The sequence below is a fragment of the Mobula birostris genome, chromosome 16, assembly GCF_030028105.1.
Source record: "Mobula birostris isolate sMobBir1 chromosome 16, sMobBir1.hap1, whole genome shotgun sequence".
In the NCBI taxonomy this organism is placed as follows: Eukaryota; Metazoa; Chordata; class Chondrichthyes; order Myliobatiformes; family Myliobatidae; genus Mobula; species Mobula birostris.
The window spans coordinates 61,823,842-61,846,730 of record NC_092385.1 but is presented as its reverse complement, the minus strand read 5'-3'; the positions used below and the strand labels follow the sequence as shown (position 1 = coordinate 61,846,730).

At 46.1% G+C, this 22,889-nt stretch overlaps 1 protein-coding gene across 1 annotated transcript in view; it reads left to right on the top strand.

Annotated features, from left to right (window-relative positions):
- Positions 1-21,223: 21,223 nt before the first annotated feature.
- The window catches only part of rnf123 (ring finger protein 123), a 410,214-nt gene continuing 408,548 nt past the window's right edge, over positions 21,224-22,889 (top strand). The window contains exon 1 of the mRNA XM_072280728.1: positions 21,224-21,347. Coding sequence (XP_072136829.1) covers positions 21,224-21,347 — 124 coding nt within the window. The remainder of the gene's footprint in view (positions 21,348-22,889) is intronic.

Genomic DNA, 22,889 nt, shown 5'->3' with positions numbered 1-22,889 from the left:
CAACTGAGGTCAGGCTAACTGGTCTATAATTTCCTTTCTGCTGCCTTTCTCCTTTCATAAAGTGTGGAGTGACATTCAGAATTTTCTAGTCCTCTGGCACCATGTCAAAGTCCAATGATTTTTGAGAGATCATTACTAATGCCTCCACAATCTCTACCGCTATATCTTTTAGAACCCTAGGGTGCAGTTCATCTGGCCTTGGGTCTTTCAGCTTTCACCCTCTCCCATGTAATAGTAGCTGAACTCACTTCTCTTCCCTCACACCCTTCAACATCTGACACACTGCTAGTGTCTTCCACAGTGAAAACTGATGCAAAATACTCATTTAGTTTATCTGCCATCTCGTTGTACCTCCCCCCCCCATTATTTCTCTGGACTCATTTTCTAGCAGTCCTATATCCATTCTCATCTCTTATTTTGCATAGTTGAAAAAAGCTTTTACTGTCCACTTTGTAGTTTGCAAAATTTTCCTCCTTTTCCCTTCTAATGATTCTTTTAGTTACTCTAAAAGCTTTCTAATCCCCTGTCTTCCCACTAATTTTTGCTTTGTTGTATGCCTTCTCTTTTGCTTTTACATTAGCTTTGACTTCCTTTGTCAGCCATGGTGTACTATTTTGCCACGAGTTTTTTTTTGGAATGCAGCTATCCTACACCTTCCCTATTTTTCCTAGAAACTCGTGCTATTGCTGCTCTGCTGTCATCCCTGCCAGCATCCTCTTCCAATTTATTTTGGCCATCTCCTCTCTCATACCGTTGTAATTTACTTTAATACTGCTACATTAGACTTTCTCCCTATCAAATTTCAGGTTGAACTCAATCATATTGTGATCACTGGGTCATAAGGGCTCTTTTACCATAAGCTCCCTAATCACCTCCAGTTCATTACAATCCAGTATAAATGATCCCCTAGTAGGCTCAATGACAAACTGCTCTAAAAAGCCGTCTCACAGGCATTCAACAAACTCTCTCTCTTGATTCATTTCCAATCGACCTGCATGTTGAAATCTCCCATGGCTATCTGACATTGCCCTTTTGACACATCTTTTCTATTTCCTGTTGTAATCTGTGGTCCACATCCCAGCCACTGTTGGGAGGCCTGTATATAACTGCCATCAACGTCCTTTTACCCTTGCAGTTTCTTAACTCAACCAACAAGGATTCAACATCTTCCAATCCTACGTTACATCCTTCTACTGATTTGTTGCCATTCTTTACCAGCAGAGATAAATTTGGTTCCTATATGGCTCTCTATTGTGGACTGAGAGTGGACATGGTTGGGAAAAGGGAGTGGGAAGCAACAGAAACATTCTGTAATGATCAATAAACCAATTGTTTGGAATCAAATTATTTTGCTCTGTGTATCTGCTAGCTTGCCACCCCTCACCCTTGGCACTCCTCTGCCACCTGTTCCATACCCCTCCCGCGGCACTCCAGCCACACCATTTAAAACTTCCTTTGCTCCCACCAGATTTACAAACTAGCTGCCCGCTCCATGTTGACGAGTACAAGGATCGGAAGATCGCCCGCCTACAGGCCACCAAACCTGCTGATTCTGGTAGACTGCGATCCCTGATGCTGACCTCAACGCCTCTAACAATCCAGAGGAGAATCAAAACCCGGACTCCACCGCCATCAATGCACAATTCCCCCCCCCCCTCTCCCCTCCACCCCTTCTCCGCGCCCCTCCCTCTCTCTCCCCCCTTTCTTGTGCCCCCGACAGCTGCTTGGTCTTGGAGTCTCCATCTTCCTCTCGCTCCGCTATCCTTGACACTCCAAGCCTACCTTCTCCTCAGACACGACCAACCCTTCTCCCCTCCGATCCCAGCTCTCATCCATGCCGGGTCTTCACCATTCCCTCTGAGGCAGAACATTCTGACCTCAATAAGGGGTCACCTTTGTCCCCCTGCGCCCACACCTCAGTGAGTTCCGCGCCCGCTACGACGCTGAGCTCTTCAAACACCACCTCAGTCTCCGAGCCTATTTCTTTGGCAAGGACTCCCCCACTCCGCACCGATGGCCCCTTCTCCCGTTTTCAACCGTTCTCTTCCTGGACTCCACCTTGGTCTTCCGTCTGCTCTGGACCTTTTCATTGCCAATTGCCGACGGGACATTAATCGTCTAGACTTTAACACTCCTCTCTCCTAATCCAACCTCACTCCTTCCAAACGCTCTGCTCTTCACTCCCTCCGCACGAATCCTAACCTCACCATTAAACCTGCGGACAAGGAAGGTGCTGTAGTAGTCTGACGAACTGACCTCTACCTTGCTGAGGCCCAGCGACATCTCTCAGACACTTCCTCTTACTTACCCCTCGAACAGGACCCCACAAGGAACACCAGGCCATTGTCTCCCACACCATCACCAACCTTATTGACTCAGGATCACCCATCCACTGCCACCAACCTCATAGCTCTCGCACCCGGCACCTGTTTCTCCCTCCTGCCCAAGATCCACAAACCTGCTTCTCCGGGTAGACCCATTGTTTCGGCTTGTTCCTGTCCCACTAAACTCGTATCTGCATACCTCAGCCCTAGTTCAGTCCCTTCCTACGCTTCACACGCTCTTAATCTTTTCAAGGATCTCAAGCTCCCTGGCCCCTGTCATCTTATTTTTACTGTGAATGTCCAGCCCCTATACACCGCCAACCCCCAGCAGCAAGGCCTAAAATCTCTCCATTTTTTTTTTCTGGAAACCAGACCCAACCAGTTCCCCTCCACCACCATTTTCCTCCGCCGGGTGGAACCTATCCCGATTCTAAATAATTTCTCCTTTGGCTCCTCCCAATTCCTTCAAACAAAAGGGGTAGCCATAGGTACTCGCATGGGTCCCAGCTATGTCTGCTTGTATGTTGGCTACGTGGAACAGTCTATGTTCCAAGTCTACACTGGTGACTGTCCCGCACTTTTCCTACGCTTCATCGATGACTGCATTGGTGGCTTCCTGTAGATTAGGAGACCGCTTCACCAAGCCTCTACGCTCCGTCATCCAGAAAAAGCGGGCTCTCCCAGAGGCCACCCATTTTAATTCCACTGCTTTCTGCACCCAGGCTAAACTCGTGGACTTCATCCACTTTACCTCCCACTTCCACCCCGCCCTCAAATTTCACCTGGTCCATTTCCGACAACTCCCCTCCCTTTCTCGATCTCACTGTCTGGAGATAGCTTATCTACCGATATCTATTGCAAACCTACAGACTCTGTTACCTGGACTATACCTCGTCCCACCCTGCTACAGTACTTGTAAAAACGCCATCCCCTTCTCTCAATTCCTCCGTCTCCGCCGTATCTGCCCTCAGGATGAGGCTTTTCATTCTGGAACGAAGATATCCTTTTTTAAAAAAACAGAAAGGGGCTTCCCTTCCTCCACTATCAACCGCATCTCTTCCATTTCACACACGTCTGCTCTTACCCCATCCTCCCGCCACCCTACCAGAGATAGGGTTCTTCTTGTCCTCAGCTACCACCCTACTAGCTTCCAGATCCAGTACATAATTCTCTGAAACTTCCACCACCTCCAAAGGGATCCCACTACCAAGTACATCTTTCCCTCCCACCTCCCCAAACCCCCACTTTCCGCAGGGATCACTCCCGACGCGACTCCCTTGTCCATTCGCCCCTCCCACTGATCTCCCTTCCTGACACTTATCCTTGCAAGCGGAACAAGTGTTACACCTGTCCCTACACCTCCTCCCTTACTACCATTGAAAGCCCCAAATAGTCCTTCCAGGTGAGGCGACACTTCACCTGTGTCCTGTGCTCCCGGGGTGGCCTCCTGTAGATCGGGAGACCGCTTCACCGAGCCCCTACAAGCTAGAACAAGCGGGATCTCCCAGTGGCCAGCCATTTTAAGTCCACTTCCTATTCCCATTCTGATATGTCCATGCATGACTGCTTCCACTGTCAGAATAAGGCCACACTCAGGTTGGAGGGCCTTATATCAGCCTCCAATCTGATGGCAGGAACATCGATTTCTCAAACTTCTGGTAATGCCCCCAACACACCCCCTCTTCCCCCTCTCACCTCATCTCCTTGCCCGCCCATCACCTCCCTCTGGTGCCCCTTCCCCTTTTTCTTTCTCTCAATCAACCTCCAGCACTTTACTCATCCCTCCCCTTCCACAGTTCACCTATCAGCTGGTGGTTCTCTCTCCCCTCCCCCACCTGTTAAATCTACTCCTCAGCTTTTCTTTCTCCAGTCCTGCCGAAGGGTCTCGCCCAAAACGTTGACTGTTCACTCTTTTCCATAGATGCTGCCTGGCCTGCTGAGTTCCTCCAGCATGTTGTGTGTGTTTCTTGACAAGTACAGTACTCTACAAAAGTCTTGGGCACCCTCGCTATATAAATATGTCTAATACTTTTTCACAGTACTGTACTGTTTAAATTTTATGTCTAAATATTGTTTCCACTGGGTGAATTGTTTTCTTTCATTCCCGGCGAAGGATTGGAAATTTTCTTTCATGTTTTATTGGAGGTAAACAAGAGTAGTTCACAATTCCTAGGGAAATTGTACAAACAATAAAAAAGTAAATGAATACCTGTAATATGAACCGCAGCGTCCCCGAAAGCGAGTCCTCGGTCACAGAGCCGATCCAGGGCTGAGGTGAGCGAAGCCTTTCCAGAAGCCTAGTGGCTGTAGGCTATAACCACGGGGCCAGTTTAGCGCTGCAACGTGCTTTTCTCACATAGTAGTGAGTTGAACACAGGTTCAAATCGCTCAAATGGTAAGGGGAAAAAAAACAAAAACACGCTGAAAATGAACTGTAGAGTCCCGAAAGTGAGACCACGGCTGAGGCGAGTGAACCCGCCCGGGAGCCTGGTGGCTTCAGGGCAACACCTGCTCCCGAAGTTGGCGACGATGAACCAAGACTCCCGCTCCTCCCGCCCGACAGTAGTAGCGAGAAGAGAGGGAGTCGGGTCAAAACCAGACAGACTGTACTGAATACTGCTCTCATCCTCGAACATTTTAATCTTGCTCAGTGTGGAGTAATAGAGCCGACCAGGGGTTGGTCTGCCGTCAGGCCTTGATGCGGTACACACCCCCAGGGATGGCTACCCCAGCCGTACCTCCACTCCCGAGAGTCTAGTTCCCAAAAATGCCAGACTGTTTTGTCATTTCAAAGTACACCCTTGAAAGAAATTACAAACCACAGCGATCGCAATTCAGTAATATATCTACCAGATTATTGACTAGATGTTTACTGTTCGGATTACAGCAGATCTCACAATACTAAACAGATTTCTACATAACTAGCGCTGGAAGTACATACAACACTCTAAAACAGCGGTCCCCAACCACCGGGCCGCGAGGAAACGCTATGAGTCAGCTGCACCTTTCCTCATTCCCTGTCACGCACTGTTGAACATGAACATAGGGTTGCCAACTGTCCCGTATATTGGGCTAAATTGGTTTGTCCCGTATTTCCCCCGCTAATCGTGCCGAAATGGCGTGAAGCGAAGAAGCAATTGCCATTAACTTATATGGGAAAAATTTTTGAGTGTTCCCAGACCCCAAAAAATAACCTAACACATCATACCAAATAACACATAGAACCGAAAATAAATAACACTAACATATAGTAAAAGCAGGAATGATATGATAAATACACAGCCTAAAGTAGAAATAATGTATGTACAGTATGTTGTTGTTGTTCGTCCTTCGTAGTCGAAGATGACCATGGCTTCAAAGTCAAATGGGAGATTGGTGGCTGTGGATCCGGAGGTGACTGATGAGGCCCATGATGATGAGGATGTACAGTATAGTCGGGAGGATGAAGGCAAAACCGATTTGTGGGAAAAAAATCGGCACGTACGCGTATGCGCACGTCACGCATGCGCACACAGGTGCCCGCGCAAGGCTCCATGGTCATAGTAGTCTTTCCTGGGGTAACGTGTCCTGGGATTTGACTGCTACTTTTGTCCCTTATTTGGGAGTGAGAAAGATAGCAACCCTAACTGTAAAAGACATGTTGAGGTGAGTTTAACCCTACTTGAACAACCCCCCTCCTGTCGGCCGGTCCGCAAGAATATTGCCAATATTAAACCAGTCTGCGGTGCAAGAAAGGTTGGGGACCTCTGCTCTAAAATGGACGACTGAATTCGTGCTTAGCAGGACTGTGACGACATACAATAATAGTCGAAGGATATTTGAAGTACGGTATAACACTGGGAGAAATGAGCCTTCTAATTCTCTCTATCTGTGTCCTTCGTCATTTTATGTACCTCAGTTATGTTTCTCCCCCCAAAATAAAACAACACAATCTTTAACAATGGATGTTTTTCATTCCAGCCAACACTTGCAACCTCCCCTGTGCATCTTGTACACCATTCATGCAATGGCCTAACTAGTGTTGTTCCAACGTAAACTCGCTGCTCTCAGCCTCTGTGCCTCAATTAAAAGCAACAATCCCCATGCCTTCCTACTGACTGTTTCAACCTTTTACAAGCTGACATCATTTACAGCTGGTGCCCCCTCCCTTTCCCTTTCTCCCTTGGTTGACTCTTCTGGTGAAGGGTTTCATCCTGAAATGTCAACTCTTCATTCCTCTCCACAGATGCTGCCTGACCTGCTGGGTTCCTCCAAGCATATTTTGTGTGTTACTCTGGATTTCCAGTAACTCGCAAAATCTCCCATCAGTTTCCTTCTGGAGAGTTGGAATGATATGAGGCTCCACTACTGCCACAATAAGGCCAAATTCAGGTTGGAGGACAATGGGTTTGAGTAGCCTCCAACCTGATGGTATGAAGTTGATTTTTCTAACCTCTGGTAATTACTCCCCCCCCCCACCTCCCCTTCTCTCTTCTATTCACTGTGAGGTAACAGCTGAGCAATCTTATTGCCCATTTTAGGGAATCAAGCTGGGAGGTAGAAGGAACATCAAAAAGAGAGCAATGAAAGGGATCATAATTTAGTGACACCTTATTTACCAATAGGTGGCTATCCTCTCACCCTTTCTCATCTCTTCACTTCCCTCTGGTTCTCCCCCCCTTCCTTTTCTTCCATGGTCCATTCTCCTCCCCTATTAGATTCTTTCTTCTTCAGCTCTTCACCTCCTCCACCTTCCACCTCCCAACTTCTCACTTCATTCCCCACCTTCCCACTCACATGGTTTCACCAATTACCTGCCAGCTTCTCCCACCTTATTATTCTGGCTTCTGCCTCCTTTCTTTCCAGTCCTGATGCAGGGTCTCAGCCCGAAACATTGACTGCTTATTCCCCTCCATAGATGTTGCCTGCCCTGCTGAGTTCCTCCAGTGTGTGCTGCACTTCCTCTGGTAGCTGGTTCCATTTATCCACCACTTGCTGTGGATAAAAAACAGGCTCTTCATTCAACCCTGGAACATTTGGACAACAAAAATGACATGCATCAGAATGCTCTTTGTTGACTACAGTTCAGCATGGAATACCATCATCCCCTCAAAACTAATCAATAAGCTTTAAGACCTTGGCCTTAATACCTCCTCGTACAAATGTATCCTCAATTGCAGGCCTTAGTCAGTTCAAATTGGCAACAACATCTTATGTTTGCTGTCAACACCATTGTTGTAGCCTGAATCAAAGGTGGTGATGAATCAGCATGTAGGAGGGAAATTGAAAATCTGGCTGAATGGTGCCACAACAACATCTCAATGTCAACAAGACCAAGGAGCTGGTTATTGACTTCAGGAGGAGGAAACCACAGGTCCATGAGCCAGTCCTCACTGGAGGATCTGAGGTGGAGAGGATCAGCAACTTTAAATCCCTCAGTGTTATCATTACAAAGAAAGCACAGCAGCACCTCTACTTCCTTAGGAGTTTGTGAGGATTCGGCATGACATCTAAAACTTTGACTACTTCTATAAATGTGTGGTGGAGAGTATATTGACTGGCTGCATCACTGTATGGAAACACCAATGCCCTCGAATGGAAAATCTTACAAAAGGTAGTGGATACAGCCCAGTCCATCATGGGTAAAGCCCTCCCCACCATTGAGCACATCTACACAAAGCGTTATTGCAGGAAAGCAGCATCTGTCATCAGGGACCCACACCACCCAGGTCATGCTCTCTCGCTGATGCCATCAGGAAGAAGGTACATGAGCCTCAAAAGCCACACTACCAGGTTCAGGAACAGTTATTACCCCTCAACCATCAGGCTCCAGAACCAGAGGGGATAACTTCACTCTCAACTTCACTTGCCCCATCATTGGAATGTCCCCACAACCAATGAGGACTCACTTTCAAGGACTCTTCCTCTCATGTTTTCTATTTATTGTTTATTTATTTATAATTATTCTTTCTTTCTTTATATATGTACTTAGATGATAAATTTACTTTGAATGCTGTCTGGGCATCAGCAATAATTCACACTGATGTGGAGAACTGTAGCACTCAACTGCCACCTGGTGGCTCTGAGAGTGTCAATTTCCCCATAAGACTGCCAGGCCAGAAAACATCCCAGGCTGACTCCGGCGTCTTCAACACTTCACTCATCCAGGCTGCTCTCCCTATCTGCTTTAAATCAGCCACCATCAGCACTGTACCAAAGGAATAGATACGATGGAATGGATAGTTTGAAGTGTGTGTATTTTAATGCTATGGTATCATGGGTGAAGGTGATGAACTTAGAGCATGGATCAGTCCATGGAACAATGATATTGTGGCCATTATTGGTTAAGAGAGGGACAGGAATGGGTGCTTAATGTTCCAGGGTTTTGATGTTTTAGAAAAGATAGGGAGGTAAAGGGGGGAGGGATGTGCATTTCACTACTCTGGGACAATACCACAGCTACAGTTTGAGGGGACATATTGGAGGGCTTGTCTACTGACTCTACATGGGTAGAACTCAAAAATAGGAAGGACGCAATCACTCTGATGGATTGTACTACAGACTCTCCAATAGCCACTGGGGCACTGAGGAACAGATAAGCAGGTAGATTAAGGAAAGGTGTAAAAGCAATAGGGTTGTTGTCATGGAGTCTTCAACTTTCCTAATGTAAACTGGGACCCTCTTAGTGCAAATGGATTAGATGGGGCAGAATTTGTTAAGTACATCCGGGGGTGTTTCTTAAATCAATATGTAGAAAGTCCAACAAGAGGAGGGTCTGTACTGGAGCTGGTGTTGGGTAGTGAGCCTGGACAGGTGACCGACCTTTCAGTTGGTAAGCAGTTAGGGAAAAGTGACCACAACTCCTTAAGTTTTAAGATGACTATCGATAAGGAGAAGCAGGGACCCTGCAGGAGAATATTAAACTGGAGCAGGGCAAATTATGAGAGCATTAGGCAGGAAGTAGGGAGAGCTAATTGGAAAAAGCTGGTTTTGGACAGGTCTACGTCCAACATGTGGAGGGTTTTTTTTTTAGATCAACTGCTCAGAGTACAGGACAGGTATGTTCCCGTCAGAAGGAAGGGCGAGCATGGCAAGGTTAGAGAACTTTGGATGTCAAGGGAGGTGATGAGTTAAGTCAAGTAGAGAAAGGAAAAGTATGTAAAGCTGAAGAAGATAAAATCAAACAGAGCCTTGGAGGATTATAAAGAAGCCAGGGAATTAGGAATTAAGAAAGCCGGTGGGGGGGGGGGGGTCATGAAAAGCAAGGATTAAAGGGAATCCAAGGCATTCCATACATCCATCAAGAGCAAGCAGATAACAAGGAAAGGGGACCACTCAAGAATAAAGTGGGGAAATTTGTTTGGATGTGAAAGATGTGGGTGAGGTCCTTAATGAGTACTTTACATCAGTCTTTTCCTTGGAGAAGTGCTTGGAGGATAGGGGGATCAGTGCCAAGAGTATTAATATTCTAAGGTATTTTGAAGTAATGGAGGAGGTAGCATTGGGTCTCTTAAAGAGCATTGAGGTGGATAAGCCCCCAGGGGCTGATAGGATATACCCAAGGTTATGGAGAGACATGTGAAGAGATTGCAAGGGCCTTGATCAATATGTTTGTGCCCTCTTGAGCTACAGGTGAAGTCCCAGAGGACTGATGAGTACCTAGTGTTGTTTAATTGTTCAAGAAGGCAACCAGGGATAATCCTGGGAACTATAGACCGGTGAGACTCATGTCAGTGTGGGAAGTTATTGGAGAGAATTCCTGGGGGATAGGATTTATGAGCATTTGGAAAACCATGGCCTAATTAGGGAAAGCCAACATGGCTTCGTACGGGGCAAGTCATGTCTGACTAACTTGATTGAGTTTTTGACACGGTGATGTGGTTGATTTATGTAGAACTGTGGATGTTGGCTACATTGGTTTTAGAAAGGTCCCTGATGAGAGTCTCATCCAGAAGATTAAGGTGAATGGGATCCATGGTGAATTGGCTGCTTGCAATCAGAACTGGCTTGCACACAGAGGACAGAGAGTGGTGGTTGAAGGGACTTATTCTAGCTGGAGGTCTGTGTTCTGCAGGAATCTGTACTGTTTCTCTGTTGTTTGTGATGTATTTACAGTAAATGACCAGGATGAAAATGTAGATGGGTAGGTTAGTAAGTTTGCTGATGATGCAAAGATTGATGGTGTTGTGGATGGTGTAGATGACAGGCAAAGAATACAATGCTAGATCAGTAGCAGATATGGGCAGAGAAATGGCAGATGGAGATTAACCTGGCCAGATGTGAAGCATTGTACCTTGGTAGGTCCAATGTAAAGAGACAGTAAACTGAGGGCAGTGTTGACGAGGAGAGGGATCTTGGGGTGCAAGTTCACAGCTCCCCAAAGGAGGCTATGCAGACTGATAGGGGGGTTAAGAAGCCAAATGGCACGCTTGCCTTTACTAGTTGAGGCATTGAGTTCAGAAGTCAGGAAGCTATGTTGCAGCTTCATAAAACTCGCGTTAGGCTGCATCTGGGCTATTGCCTACAGTTCTGCTCACCCGATTATAAGAAGGATGCCGAGGCTTTGGAGAAAATGCAGAAAAGTTTTACTAGGATATTACCTAGATTAGAGGGCATGTGTTATAATGAGAGATTGGACAAACTTGAGTTGTTTTCTCTGGAGTGGGGGAGAGTGATGGGAGATCTGATAGAGGTTTATAAGATTACGAGGGCATAGATGGAGTAGACAGACAGTATCTTTCCCCAAGTGTTGGCCTCAAACGGCAACTATGGCGCTAAATGGCAACTCCTTTGCTTGCATCTTTGGAAACAGCTTTATTTCCATCTTTAATATCTTTATTTTTCCCTTTCGGGGTTCAGACCCTGACCTGGAGTTACATGCTGACTTTAGTTCTTTGTGGGATCCGCTCTTGGGGCTCCATAACCGGCCGTTGTTGTTCGGCACACCAAAGGCTTGACCTAAGAGTCCGGCTCGAATTCGAAAGCCTAGGATCTTGGGGCTCTGGAGATGGGTGGATCGAGGGTTTGTGTCACAACAAGAGACCCAGGTGTCATCGGGGGAGTCGGAATACCTGCTGTGTGCCTGGAGACCCGGGATCTTTGCGATCTTCAGGCACAGAGCTTGAAAAAAGTGACGTGATGGACTTTTAACATTGTAAACCAGCGAGTTGTTTGTTATGTCTCCCTGTTCGCTGGGAAAATGGAGACATCTCTTTCTCCCTTATTAGGGCGAGAGAGAACCTGTGGTATGTCGAATACCAGGTGAAACATGAAGACTTTGGGGTAACTGCAACTCTGTGTCTTTGCTGTTATTTTGCTCACACTTGAGTGCTTGGTGGTGGGTGCTGATGCTTTTTTTTGCCGGTGGGGGAGGGGGGATAGTTGTTTCCTGCCGCTTATGTGTGTGTGGGGGGGCAGCTGGGGGGGGACTTGGGGTTCTAACATTTGACTGTCATTCATTCTTTGGGGGCACTCCTCTGTTTTCATGGATGGTTGTGAAGAAAAAGCATTTCAGGATGTATATTGTATACATTTCTCTGACATTAAATTGTACCTTTGAACCTTTGAAATGCCATATATCAGAGGCATGTATTTAAGGTGAGAGGGGGTAATTTTAAAGGAGATGTGAGAGACAAGATTTATAATTGGTTTGGCCCAACATTATAGGCTGAAGGGCCTGTTCCTGTGCTGTACTGGTCCATGTTCTATGTTCCAAAGAACTGTACACCTTCAGAACTAAACAACTATTGCCTGGTGGTACTGACATCAATGATCATGAAGTGTTTTGAACGGCTGGTAATGGCACACAGCAAAAACTCCATTCCTGCCACACTGGACACTCACCAACATGCTTACTGGCAGAACCGTTCTACGACAGATGCCAAAGCATTTATCATGAACCCGGCCCTGACACACCTAGAGAACAAGGACACTTACATCAGAATGTTGTTTCTGGATTTCAGTTCGGCTTTCAACACTGCTGTCCCACAGACCTTGGTGAACAAACTCCTCCTCCTTGATCTAAGTACACTACCGTGCAACTTCCTAACCAACAGACCTCAGAGAATCAGAATGCACAACTGCTCCTCAATACGAGTGTTCCCCCGGGCTATATACTGAGCCCATTGCTGCTTATACCTGACTGCTCGGCCAAACAGCTGAGCAATCACATTGTCCGGTTCGCTGATGGTACCACAGTGGTGGGGCTCATCACCAGCAATGATGAAACAGAGAGCAGGGGGAAGAACTCGAGACCTGGTGCCAGGGAAGTAACCTGAACAAGACCAAGGAGATGGTTATTGACTTCAGGATAACTCACACCTCTCTTCAAATCAGCGGCACAGCAGCGGAAACTGCAGGCAGTTTCAAATTCCTGGGGGTGCACTTCACACAGCCTCTCATGGTCCCAGAACACACACAATCAGAAAAGCTCATCCACGTGTCTACTTTCTGAGGAGGCTGGAGAGAGCTGGACTGTGCACATCCATACTCGCGCCATTCTACAGATGTGCTGTAGAGAGCATCCTAACATGCTGCATCACTGCATGTATGGAAACTGCACTGCAATGGGTAATCAAAACTACCCAATGCATCATCGGCACCAGTCTACCCACGATCAAGGACATATACAGAAAAAGGCCAATAACATTGTGAAAGATTCCACCCACCCTGCTCATGGACTGTTTGTCCCACTCCTATCATGGAGGAGGCTACACAGCAACCACAACAGGACCACCACACTCAAAAACAGTTACTCTCCCCAAGCAGTAAGGCCAATCAACACCTCCACCCACTAACCCACCCTTCCACAACTACCTTACCATTTCCTGTCAGTCACCTGACATACAGATACTCCAGTGCCTAGAGTCACTTTATGCACACAAATTCAATCTCCGTATGTAAGCTAAAGTATCTTTTGTATTTATATTCATTGTTTTTCTATTATCGTGTTCTTTGTCTTATTGTGTTTCTTTTTGTGTTACACTGAATCCAGGGTAACAATTATTTCATTTCCCTTTACCTTTGTGTCCTGGAAATGACATCAAGTGATCTTGAATCCTCTGCTCAAGGTTGTCAAAGTCATTGATGGTCACACATCAAAGAGATTTAGATGCGACAATTCTACCGCGATTCCCTAATTTCACTGCAAATCCAGCACATCAGCAGGTGCAAGTGGATGTTAAAGTGCAATAATTTTATCCTTCTGATAAAGCAGGTGTAATCTACAGACAAAGCCCCAAGTGATTAGCAGACCTGGTGAAGGGTGAGTTGGGCTGTTAGGTAAAGGAAATGTAAAAAAATCGCTACTGTTCTCAAAAAAGGATACAGAAAATTACTATCTTTAGTTTGGGACCCCCTCGCCCCCAATGAGGTGGAACCAAAGCTTCAGTAATATCGCCCTTCAGGTGGGAAAAAAACAATCTGCTGGAGGAACTCATTGGGTTGAACTGCATCTGTGAGGGAAGAGGAGTTGTTGGCATTTCAGAACTGAGTGCGGGGCGGTGGGGGGGGTGGTGAAACGGGCTGAATGAACGACGAACAAGGGTTAAAAATGAAGGTGGGGACCGCTAGATAGGTGATTAAAGGGTCACAGAGAACTACCTGTGGTGGATTCTCATCAGTGAGGAAGAGGATAATGGGAACCATTGGGAGAGAGATGAACAGCAGATGGCAGGGGGAGAGGATCCATTCAGTGAGGGGTCCGGGTGTAGGTGGATGGAGCCAGCAAACATGGGAAGGGGTGCAAAACATGAAATCAAAACAGAAAATACCTAGCAGACCAGGCAGCATCCATGGTGAAACAAAGTTCATATTTCAGTTCAAAGACCTTGGTCAGGACTGAGAAAGAGGGAGGAACATAAATTTAAGATGGTAAGTTGGGGGGGGTAGAGGTTTGGAGGAGGATGTACAGCTGGACAGAGGGAACTTCATTGGTATGTCAAGGCAAGTTTACCATCACCATTGATAAAGTAATCGATTGACATTGGGATAAGGATATTTCATCCAGTTCATTCAGCTTGTTGTATAGTATTAGGCTGCTTAGCTTTTTGAGTTATTTCAAACCAATTGGTCCATAACTAAACTCTACCACTAGGTCAATTATTTATCCTCTATGGCCTTACCTTATAAAGGTCTCTTGATTTCACTATGGACGAGTCCAGTGTCCCCCGCCACCCTCCTACCTTCCCAGCTTCTGCAGAGATTCAGACTAGAGCCCCAACTTCTGCCAGACTGTGAAACATTCTTCCTGGTTTCACTGCTGAAAGCAGAGATGCATGTACAGAATGTTGCCCCCTTCTTGTGGATTCCACAGCAGAAGAAAGTTACATTCAGATTAATTTGTCTTTCAGATTAGAAACGATTCAGTGAGAAAATCTCCATACTTAAAAAACAGTCACGTTTGAATACCAGGGAAGACTCGATGGACTGAAAGGCCTAATTCTGTTCCTATATCTTGCGGATTTAATACTTCTCAGCCTCCTAAATCCAAACGAGCACAGCCCAAATTATGTTTGTACCTGCAAGCCAAGGTCCTACTGACCCTTCACCTCACCCACAGGCTTTCCATTCAGGATTAATTTCCTTTCACTGCTCTTATATCCAAAGTGAAATCTTCATTGTTTTCTACTTTGCATCTCTCCCTATAGATAGGAATGAGGAAAGACAGCACAGGAATTTAGGAACAAATTTTGTCCTTCAAACCTGTTCTGCCATTCAATTATATGATACTTTTCTGTATTGTAAATTGAGTTGAAGGGGCTGGGTGTAGGTGGATGGAACCAGCAAACAACAAGAATTGCCATTTTTCTGTGCTCAGATTTCAACTGAGAAAGACTTCACTATTTCCACTAGACTTCACATGAAGAACTATTTCTGTTTCTGGGGGAGTCTAGGACCAAGTGGCACAGCATCAGAATAGAGGGACGTCCCTTTGGAATGGAGATGACGAGGATTTTCTTTAGCCGGAAGGTGGTGAATCTGTGGAATTAATTGCCACAGATGGCTGTGGAGGCCAAGTCATTAGGTATATTTAAAGCAGAGGTTGATGGGTTCTTAATTAGTAAGGACATCAAAAGTTATGGGGAGAAGGCAGAAGAATGGGTTTGAGAAGGGATAATAAATCATGATGGAATGGCAGAGAAGATTCGATGGGCTGGTTAGCCTAATTCTGCCCCTCTGTCTTATGGTTTTACAACATCCCTTTTCAAGGTTATGTCATCAAAGAATGAGTGTAGATCAGGAGGTAAAAGGGATTGGTGGGGTTGGGGGGGGGGATAAAGATTAGCTTTATTTGTCACATGTACATCGAAACATACTGTGAAATAGGTCATTTGTGTCAGCAACCAACACAGTTTGAGGACTGTACCTGGGTGCAATCACATAGTATCCACACCAACGCGATCACAGAGTTGGCGGGGTCAATGCCAGTTCACCCTAGACGAAAGGGAGTCAAGTGGGGCATAGTCGCTACATAGTAATAACAGGGAATTTAAATTGCCCATATTGACTATTCAAATATATTCAGAAGAGAACTCTTTTAACCAGTATAAAGCAGATCTAACACCATAGTGATGTGAGTTTGTTCCTTATGCATCATGTCATATGATGTGGACGATCGTGGTCTTTCTGTGACCATGATTGCTCTTGGCAAATTTTTCTACAGAAGTGGTTTACCTTTGCCTTTTGCTGGGCAGTATCTTTACAAGGTTCAAAGGTTACTGTCACTGTTTTTTTCTGTGAGTGAGTGGGTCGGTGTCACGTACCCCATGACGGGTTAAGGAACCAGCAGAGATGGAAAACACTTTGGAGTCCAGTATTGCTATTAAGTAGTGGGATTTATTAGTAACTATGCAATACAGTAATATAAATGCAGATATATCAAATAGGTTAGCAATGATTATATATATAAGTAGGTGTGGAAATATATGAAAACCAAGCTTCTTCAAGTCTAGGGGTAAACAGATAGTCTTACGATGATGAGTAAAGTTCAGTTCAGTTCGTGGTCTTGAGTTGAGTAGTGATGGAGAGAGAGAGAGAGGGAGAGATTTGAGTCTTCAGGTGAGCTGACGCCGTTGATCTTCCCGTTGTCCTCCAAAGTCCTTTAGAAGTCACCGACTATGACCACAACAAAGGGGGCCGTTCTTCTGTGGTGGAATTACCAACCCAGGCGAGGGTCAGACACACGAATAACTCTCCACCGGTCACGCCCTGTTCACACTGCGAGAGCCACTGATCAATCCTCCAAAACTCACCTTTTCTGTGGGCGCAACAAAGCTCATTCAGTGTCCAAAACCATGTGTCTGTAGGTCTGTCATCTGACCCTCTATTTACCTCACCGTGCTGAATACCAGCTGTCTCTCAAGAAGCTCCTGCCTTCTCTTGCTCTAAGAACTTACAAGCAGACAGCTTCCTTGTAGGAAGTTTAAACAAACTATGAGCAGTCTTCACCTCTCTCTCTCTTTTTAACACGGTGTCTGTGGTCCACAACTCTCTCTCTCTCTCTCTTTTAAAAGCACAGTTCATAGGGGTAATTCAGGACCCTGTCACAGTCAGGGACTGTTATTGTTGCTTTTTTCTGTGGGGAAGGGGGGATTTTGGGGCCTGTGTGTTTTGCTTCTTTTCTTTTTAGTGCTGGGGGGGGACAGAGTTGATGTCTTTTCTTTCATCAACACCCATGGTCTTTCTGTATTTAATGGCTATCTGGAAAAGACAAATATCAGAGTTGTACATCCATACTTTGACAATAAAATGAACCTTTGAGTTTGTGCTGATGTCACGTGCATCAATCCCATGTTATCCTCCTCATGCCCTCATCAACCCTCTCCAACTTCCAACACTCACTTTCACACCAGAGGCAATTTACAGCACTTTGTTAAGCTACCAACCTGCAAGCTTTGGGGAACCACAGGGTGAATGTGCAAATTCCGAGTGAAGGTGGTGAGGACTGAACACAGCCACTGCCACTGTGAGGTTCAGCTGCAGGCCCTGTTGGGCAACCCAGCCGGGAGGTGGAAGGAGCATCAATGAGAGTACACAGCAGCGGTCTCAGCTACTATCAAGGAGCTGGTTCCTACTTGTGCTTTGTAAATTCATTTTTCTGTCCTTCGACTAATTTAGAACTTTTTAGACTATCTTAAAACGTTTGTTGTTCTAAGTTTCAGACCAGTGTGAGTCATTTGAGGAAAAGATTCAGAGGGTCAGGGTAGAAGTTGTCACAAAGGACAGAACTGTCAAATCTAATGCCCCAGATGACAAGATGCACAGTAGGTAGGATAAGGCAAGATGGGGAAGCTTTCTTCTCATGCCGACAATTTCAGTGCCAGAGACCCCAATTCAGTCTTGACCTCTGATGCTGTCTCTGTAGAGTCTGCACATGCTCCCTGTGAATGTATTTTCTCCCATGCCAAAGATATATTGATTGGTGTGTGGGCGATAGAATTTCAAAGTTTTCAAAGTACATTGTCATCAAAGAATGTGAAAATTGTACAGCCTTGAGATTGTTTGCTTACAGCAGCCACAAAACAAGAAACCTGAAATAACCCAATGAAAAAAAAGATAAAGACCAATATGCAATGTGCAGAGAAAGAGGAAGAACAAACACAAATTATGTAAACAAAAGAAGTGAGCAACAACAACAGCATTCCAAACCAAAATGAGCCCTTAGATCCGAACCCCGGAGTAGGCCCAAAGCCTCGGTATCAGTTCATCATGTTAGCGGGCATGGAGCACAGCAGCTGGGGACAGTCTTCATAGCCTCAGCGCCATGGAGTGACCATCGTGGGAGAACGAATGAAATCGGCTCTCGCCTCTGGTCCTGATGCCCTGTCTTTCCAGTCTATTGTTTAAATTGTCCAAACAGTGTATTGTACCTCACAGTAGGACCCGAGCTCCACTGCCGCAATGAAGTTTGGGCCTAGGGCAGGCTGCACAGCGACTTGCTCCGTGCCCAGATTTTGCCATCCAACCCGAAGCCACTCGATTTCAGCTTGGCGCCCAGAACAATCAACATTGTACCCAGGGGCATCGGGACTCCACTGCCTCAGCTTCTCCTCTCCAAATGGCTCGCTCCATCTGTGTCGATTCTGCAACGTACCAGCATGGTTCATCCCTCAAATGAGCTTCGCCTTCCCTCGCCTCCTCATTGTTTGTGTGATAATTTACCACAATTTACTTCAGAAAAGGTGTTATTAGTAATGTTTTTAGTCAAGCTCCTTGCCTTTTGAACTACCAGCGAGCTGTCACACACGTTTGGTAGCACCATCTTAAACTGGAACCCCAGGGGAATCAACAGGAATGTTGGGGGGGGGAATAAAATGAGATTAGAGTCAATGGGTAGCTGATGGTTGGTGCGGATTTAGTGGACTAAAGGACTAGATTCAATGTTGAACAACTATGACATGGCAGAAAGCCTGGAAGTAATGAGAATTTGCAGGGATAATTTTAAAAGGCAAATTAGAAAAGCAATGGGAAGATATAGGCTGATAAAAGAAAATGCATAGATGGTTCGTGTACATAATGATCCTAGGAAAGAACGGAGCTTTTTGGAGATAAAATTGTAATGTGTTTGTGCTGGAGGAGGATGTGAGTTGAGTTTTGATAAGTCCATTGTTGCTGTTTCACTAGGCATATAAAGATAGCATTGCAGTGAGTACTGGTCACTAGATGCGATAAAGAAGAAACAGAGATATGAAGGGGTTTTCAGCAATGAAATCACATCCCAGGCTATTAAGAAGGCAGAAGCTCCCAAGTACAATTTTTCAACCATTTTTGACTACACCTGGAATGGCAGAAAATTGGAGAATTTCTCATACTGTACCACGATTTGAAAAGAGAGGACATAAACAAAGCAATTGGTTCAGCTTCAGTGGTGAAAAAATTGCTGGAGTCAATTCTAAGTGATAGAATGTTACAGACAGGAGTAGGACCTTCACACAAAATGCTCGACGAATTCAGCTGGCCAGGTAGCATGCAGAAGTGTTGCTTGTGTTACTCCAGGTCCCAGTGTCTGCAGTCTCTCGAGGCTCAAAGGTAGGACATCTGCAGTGAACAGAAGGGCCCTGGGGAGTGTCGTAGAGCTGATGGACACGGCTCACAGGTGCACAAGATGGTGAATTAGTCTCTTCTTGTTATTCAAGCTCTCCAGTTTTGGCAGTATCCTTGTGAACCTTTTCCACACCCTTTTCATCCCTCATTTTTGTTATCTTCGTCAATGATACTGAAGTGCAGGAGATGGTACAGAATTTTACAGGTGAAACAAAAGCTAAATGTAGAACACTACAGCACAGTACAGGCCTTTGATGTTGTGCTGACCTTCAAACCTACTCCAAGATCAATCTAACTTTTCCCTCCTACATGGCCCTCCATTTTTCTATCATCCATGTGTCTGAGTTTCTAAATGCCCCTAATGTATCTGTCTCTAACACTACACCAGGCCTCCACTCACCTACCACTCTCTATATAAAGAACTTACCCCTGACGTCCCCCTATACTTTCCTCTAATCATCTTAAACTGATGTCACCTTGTGTTACTCATTTGTATCTATGAAAAAATCTCTATCACTCAATTGGATTTACACCTTTTTATCATCTTGTACAATTCTGTCAAGTCACCTCTCATCCTCCTTTGTTCCAAAGAGATACACCCTAGCTCACTCAACTCATAAGACATGATTTCTATTTCAGACAGCATCCCAGTAAATCTCCTCTGCACTACATCCTTTCTATGAGGCGACCAGAACTAAACACAGTACAGTATCCCCAACAACGCACATCAAAGTAGCTGGTGAACGCAGCAGGCCAGGCAACATCTCTAGGAAGAGGTACAGTCGACGTTTTGGGCCGAGACCCTTCGTCAGGACTAACGTGACTCTTCCTAAAGATGCTGCCTGGCCTGCTGCGTTCACCAGCAATCTTTATGTGTGCAACATTAACTTACGGCTCTTGAACTCAGTAACCCCATTAATGAAGAGCAGCGCACTATACACATTCTTAACAACCCTATCAGCACGCTTCTGGCATTAGAATCAGTTATACTTGGATGCTGAGAAGCGGGAGCGCGGCTACCAGAAGGCGCGCGCATGCTCGTGGTTGAAACTGCGCGCCCACGACTACAGCAGAGCGCGCGCGGTGGCTGATCGCGTTTTGAATTGACGGCCGAGGCGGCTACCGTACGGCATCATGGCGGTGCAGCCGGCGGCTTGAGTCGAGCGGGTGGGACGTTACCTGGGAGACGAGCGGGTGCGGGATCGGGACTGGTGGGCCGGCCGGCGAGGCGGGTAAGGAGACCAGGACACAGGCAGAAAGAAAGTGGGACCCACGGTTGGGGCCGCAGCTGGGCGCTTGGTGGGGCAGATGTGGGGGCCGATACATGAACAAGGAGTGTGCGGGTGTCGAGATCTCCCCTGAACGGTACCAAACCCTCTCCCACCCCATTTCCCTCCACCCACACCCTACTACCCCCTCCCATCCACTCTCCTACAACCACCTCCACTCACTCTTCCCCTCCTCAGTTGTCTCCTCCTCACCACCCCTCTTCTCAACACCCCCCTTCTCAACCCCCTCACACCTCACGCCCACTCACCACCAACCCCCCCCCACACCCCCCCACACACCCCCACACCCCCCTCACACCCCCCCACACCCCCCTCACACCCCCCCACACCCCCCCTCACACCCCCCACCCCCCCTCACCCCCCCACACCCCCCCTCACACCCCCCACCCCCCTCACCCCCCCCACCCCCCCCACCCCCCCTCACCCCCCCTCACCCCCCTCACACCCCCACACCCCCCTCACACCCCCCCCTCACACCACCCCTTCCCTCTTACACACTTTCTCCCGTTTTATTGTTCATTGCTCAGTGGAACTTGTCTTCCGGAACTGTGCCCACTCATCACAGTACAATAATTGTAGTTGCCCCTCATGCTCCATTTGTTCAATCTAGAGTCGTCTATGCGGACAATGACATCGAAAGGAGGAACCAGTGCAGCATACTCGCGGAAGAGTTATCGACTGCCCACTGACAATGAAAAGTCGAAGGTCACAGGTATGTTTGGGTCCATACAGTGTTGGAGTGTGCATTGGTGTTTTGTGTAAAATATTTTCCTTAATGGGACAAGGTTTTGACTGTGGGGTCTGACCAGGGTCCTATATTGGTACTCAAATAGGATGGGAAATTCTCTTTCCATTTTAGTAAAAGATTGAAATGTAGGTAGCACCAGACAAGTGTTGGTGAATTTCAATGCTGTTGAGTAGAAGGGGACCCTTTTGAAGCTTTATCTGGGTGAATATTTCCACGTTAAGAATATCTTGGTTGGAAGTATGCTGATCGAGAAAATCGTTGGATATCCCACTGTGTTGCAGGTGGTTTAAAAATCCCTGTTATTTCCAGTCTGAAACAGCAATTTATTTGCAGAGGATAATCCTATTCTAAATTGATTGCAATGACTTATTCAGTATCAAACATTAAAGTCAAAAGTCTTGAATGTGAAATACATAGTCATCTGCAGAAGAAGTATGTCGAGCCATAATTAGTTACTGTAAATATTAGCTCGGAAGCCACAGCATATGGAATAGATAGAAGGTGCTGAAAGCGAGATTCGGAGTGTTTGAAGCTTGGGATGATTTTGATATTCCTTAACGCCTGTGCTGGTCTGTGCCTGGCTCTCCTCCCTTTGGATGTGTCAGTTTCCAAGAAGCTTAAGTCAAGAATTGAGATGTAAGTCATGCAAGACCTGCTAAACTTTAGCAGCTAAAGTGCTGGTGTATTTTTGTGGTATGATATGACTGCAAGTTTCCTGAATCATTGATCTGGATATTACCAGAGGACAGTGTCCACGGTTGGTTTCTGTAATTTGAGTATAATGCTGAGGCTGTTACAAGAATGGGAACTCTGTCCTTGTCTCATTTACCCATGATTCCACTCAGTTAATAGCCCTGCAGTAAGGTGTTCAATGCATTTTCCATGGGCAGTCAGCACATTTTGGTGTTCTGATGTCCTTGTTCAAATTCAGATAGATTTCTTCCTCTTTTAGTTATCATGCTTTTTGTTATCACTAGGAGTTTTTTGTGATTTTGAGAGCTTTTAAATTGCAAAAAGGCATGTAGCCCAGAAACAGGCCTTTCAGCCCATGTTACTGACCACTCTCTTGGTGGAAAAAGTTACCCCCAAAGGTTCCTACTAAACTCTTCCCCTCTCACCTTAAAACATTACAACGGGACATTGATAGGATGCAAAACTGGGCTGAGAAGTGACAGATGGAGTTCAATCCAGATAAGTGTGAGGTGGTTCATTTTGGTAGGTCGAATATGATGGCAGAATATAGTATTAATGGTAAGACTCTTGGCAGTGTGGAGGATCAGAGGGATCTTGGGGTCCGGGTCCAAGGGACACTCAAAGCTGCTCCGTAGGTTGACGCTCTGGTTAAGAAAGCATACAGTGCATTGGCCTTCATCAATTGTGGGATTGAGTTTAAGAGCCGAGAGGTAATGTTGCAGCAATATAGGACCCTGGTCAGACCCCACTTGGAGTATTGTGCTCAATTCTGGTTGCCTCACTACAGGAAGGATGTGAAAACCATAGAAAGGG